Raw genomic sequence first — 1,245 nt, forward strand, 5'->3', positions numbered from 1 at the left:
GAAGCAGACTGACAGTTTCTTCCACAGAGCAGCAGTGGGTTCCCATCATGGACATTCCAGTTAGCAGCTGAGGGCTCTAACCGATGCGCCCCAGGCCACCTTTTACACACCAAATGGGATCTAGTGGGCGTAGCTAGCGTGCTGCCGAGACACCGGGCCGCGGGCAGGGTCACATGGAGGAGCAGAGTCTAGAAGTGGTTTGTGCAGCAGAGGATGCTCCTGGTGGGGCCCTGCAAAAGGCACATGTTCTGACTCCCCTGGGGAAGGCAGTTTGTCTGCGAGATCTGATCTTGCCTTTGACAGATTCTGACATGGCTAAACATTTGCAAATACCAACTAGTTTACAAGAATGCTACCCACTACTAAGCTCTCTCCAGTCAGTTGAGAAACGACCACCAGGAGGGCAGAGCCTCAAGGCGCAAGGTTCTCCGGGAACAGGTGTGCTCGGATGGGCTCCTGCTGGCAGAGGCCAAGCCCACACAGTTGGTCCCCGGGGCGTAGCTTTAACGTGCCTGAACTGGGCACCAGGCACCATGGCGGGTGGGAACAGAAGGGAGGGGTGGGCAGAGGAGAGACGGCGAGGCAGAAAGGTACCTCCGGAGTTGCATCTCCGAGCGATCTCCCAGTAGACGAGCCCCAGGGCATATATGTCAGCACACTTGAAGGAGTCAAAGTGTTTCATATTGAGGGTCTCATCAAGGACTTCGGGGGCCATGTACCTGCATCGAGAAAGGAAACCACGGTCAGGCACGCAAACGCATGAGGGGAAGCACTGACCGGTGTGCTCTTCAACCCAGGCACTGCCTCCGGGCCTTCTCAAGGGGAGAGTGGCTGTCGCCCGTCTCAACTACAGTCACCCCAAGACAGGCCTTCCTGGGGGAGGTGGAAGTAAGTGCTCCATTCTCTCCATTGCAGACTCCTGGGTGTTCTGGATTCAAACCCAAAGACTCAGGCAGAGATCTGGCGATACTCGGCCCGCTTACCTGGCTCTCGACTTTTATAACCCTCAAGATTCACTTATTACAAACATGCTCCGAGTTCTTGTACACGTAGCATCGTCTGGTTGTTCAAAAGAACAGTCGATGGCCCCTCATAGCAGCCCTACAGGACAATGTAGACCTGCTCCCACGAGGGTTTTTAATCCTTTTATTGGAGGCTCGTACAACTCTTATCACAATCCATCCATCGTGTCAAGCACATTTGTACATTCGTTACCTTATCATTCTCAAAACATTCGCTCTCCAC

General features: G+C 54.1%; 1 protein-coding gene across 1 annotated transcript in view; it reads right to left on the bottom strand.

Moving 5' to 3' along the window:
• Positions 1 to 1,245, bottom strand: part of ACVR1B (activin A receptor type 1B) — a 19,507-nt gene that overhangs the window by 5,151 nt on the left and 13,111 nt on the right. The window contains exon 5 of the mRNA XM_004711368.3: positions 595 to 719. Within this exon, the coding sequence (XP_004711425.3) occupies positions 595 to 719 (125 nt within the window). The remainder of the gene's footprint in view (positions 1 to 594; positions 720 to 1,245) is intronic.

Source organism: Echinops telfairi, unplaced genomic scaffold (genome assembly GCF_000313985.2).
Source record: "Echinops telfairi isolate 266 unplaced genomic scaffold, ASM31398v2 ScPeMD7_12;HRSCAF=54, whole genome shotgun sequence".
NCBI lineage: Eukaryota > Metazoa > Chordata > Mammalia > Afrosoricida > Tenrecidae > Echinops > Echinops telfairi.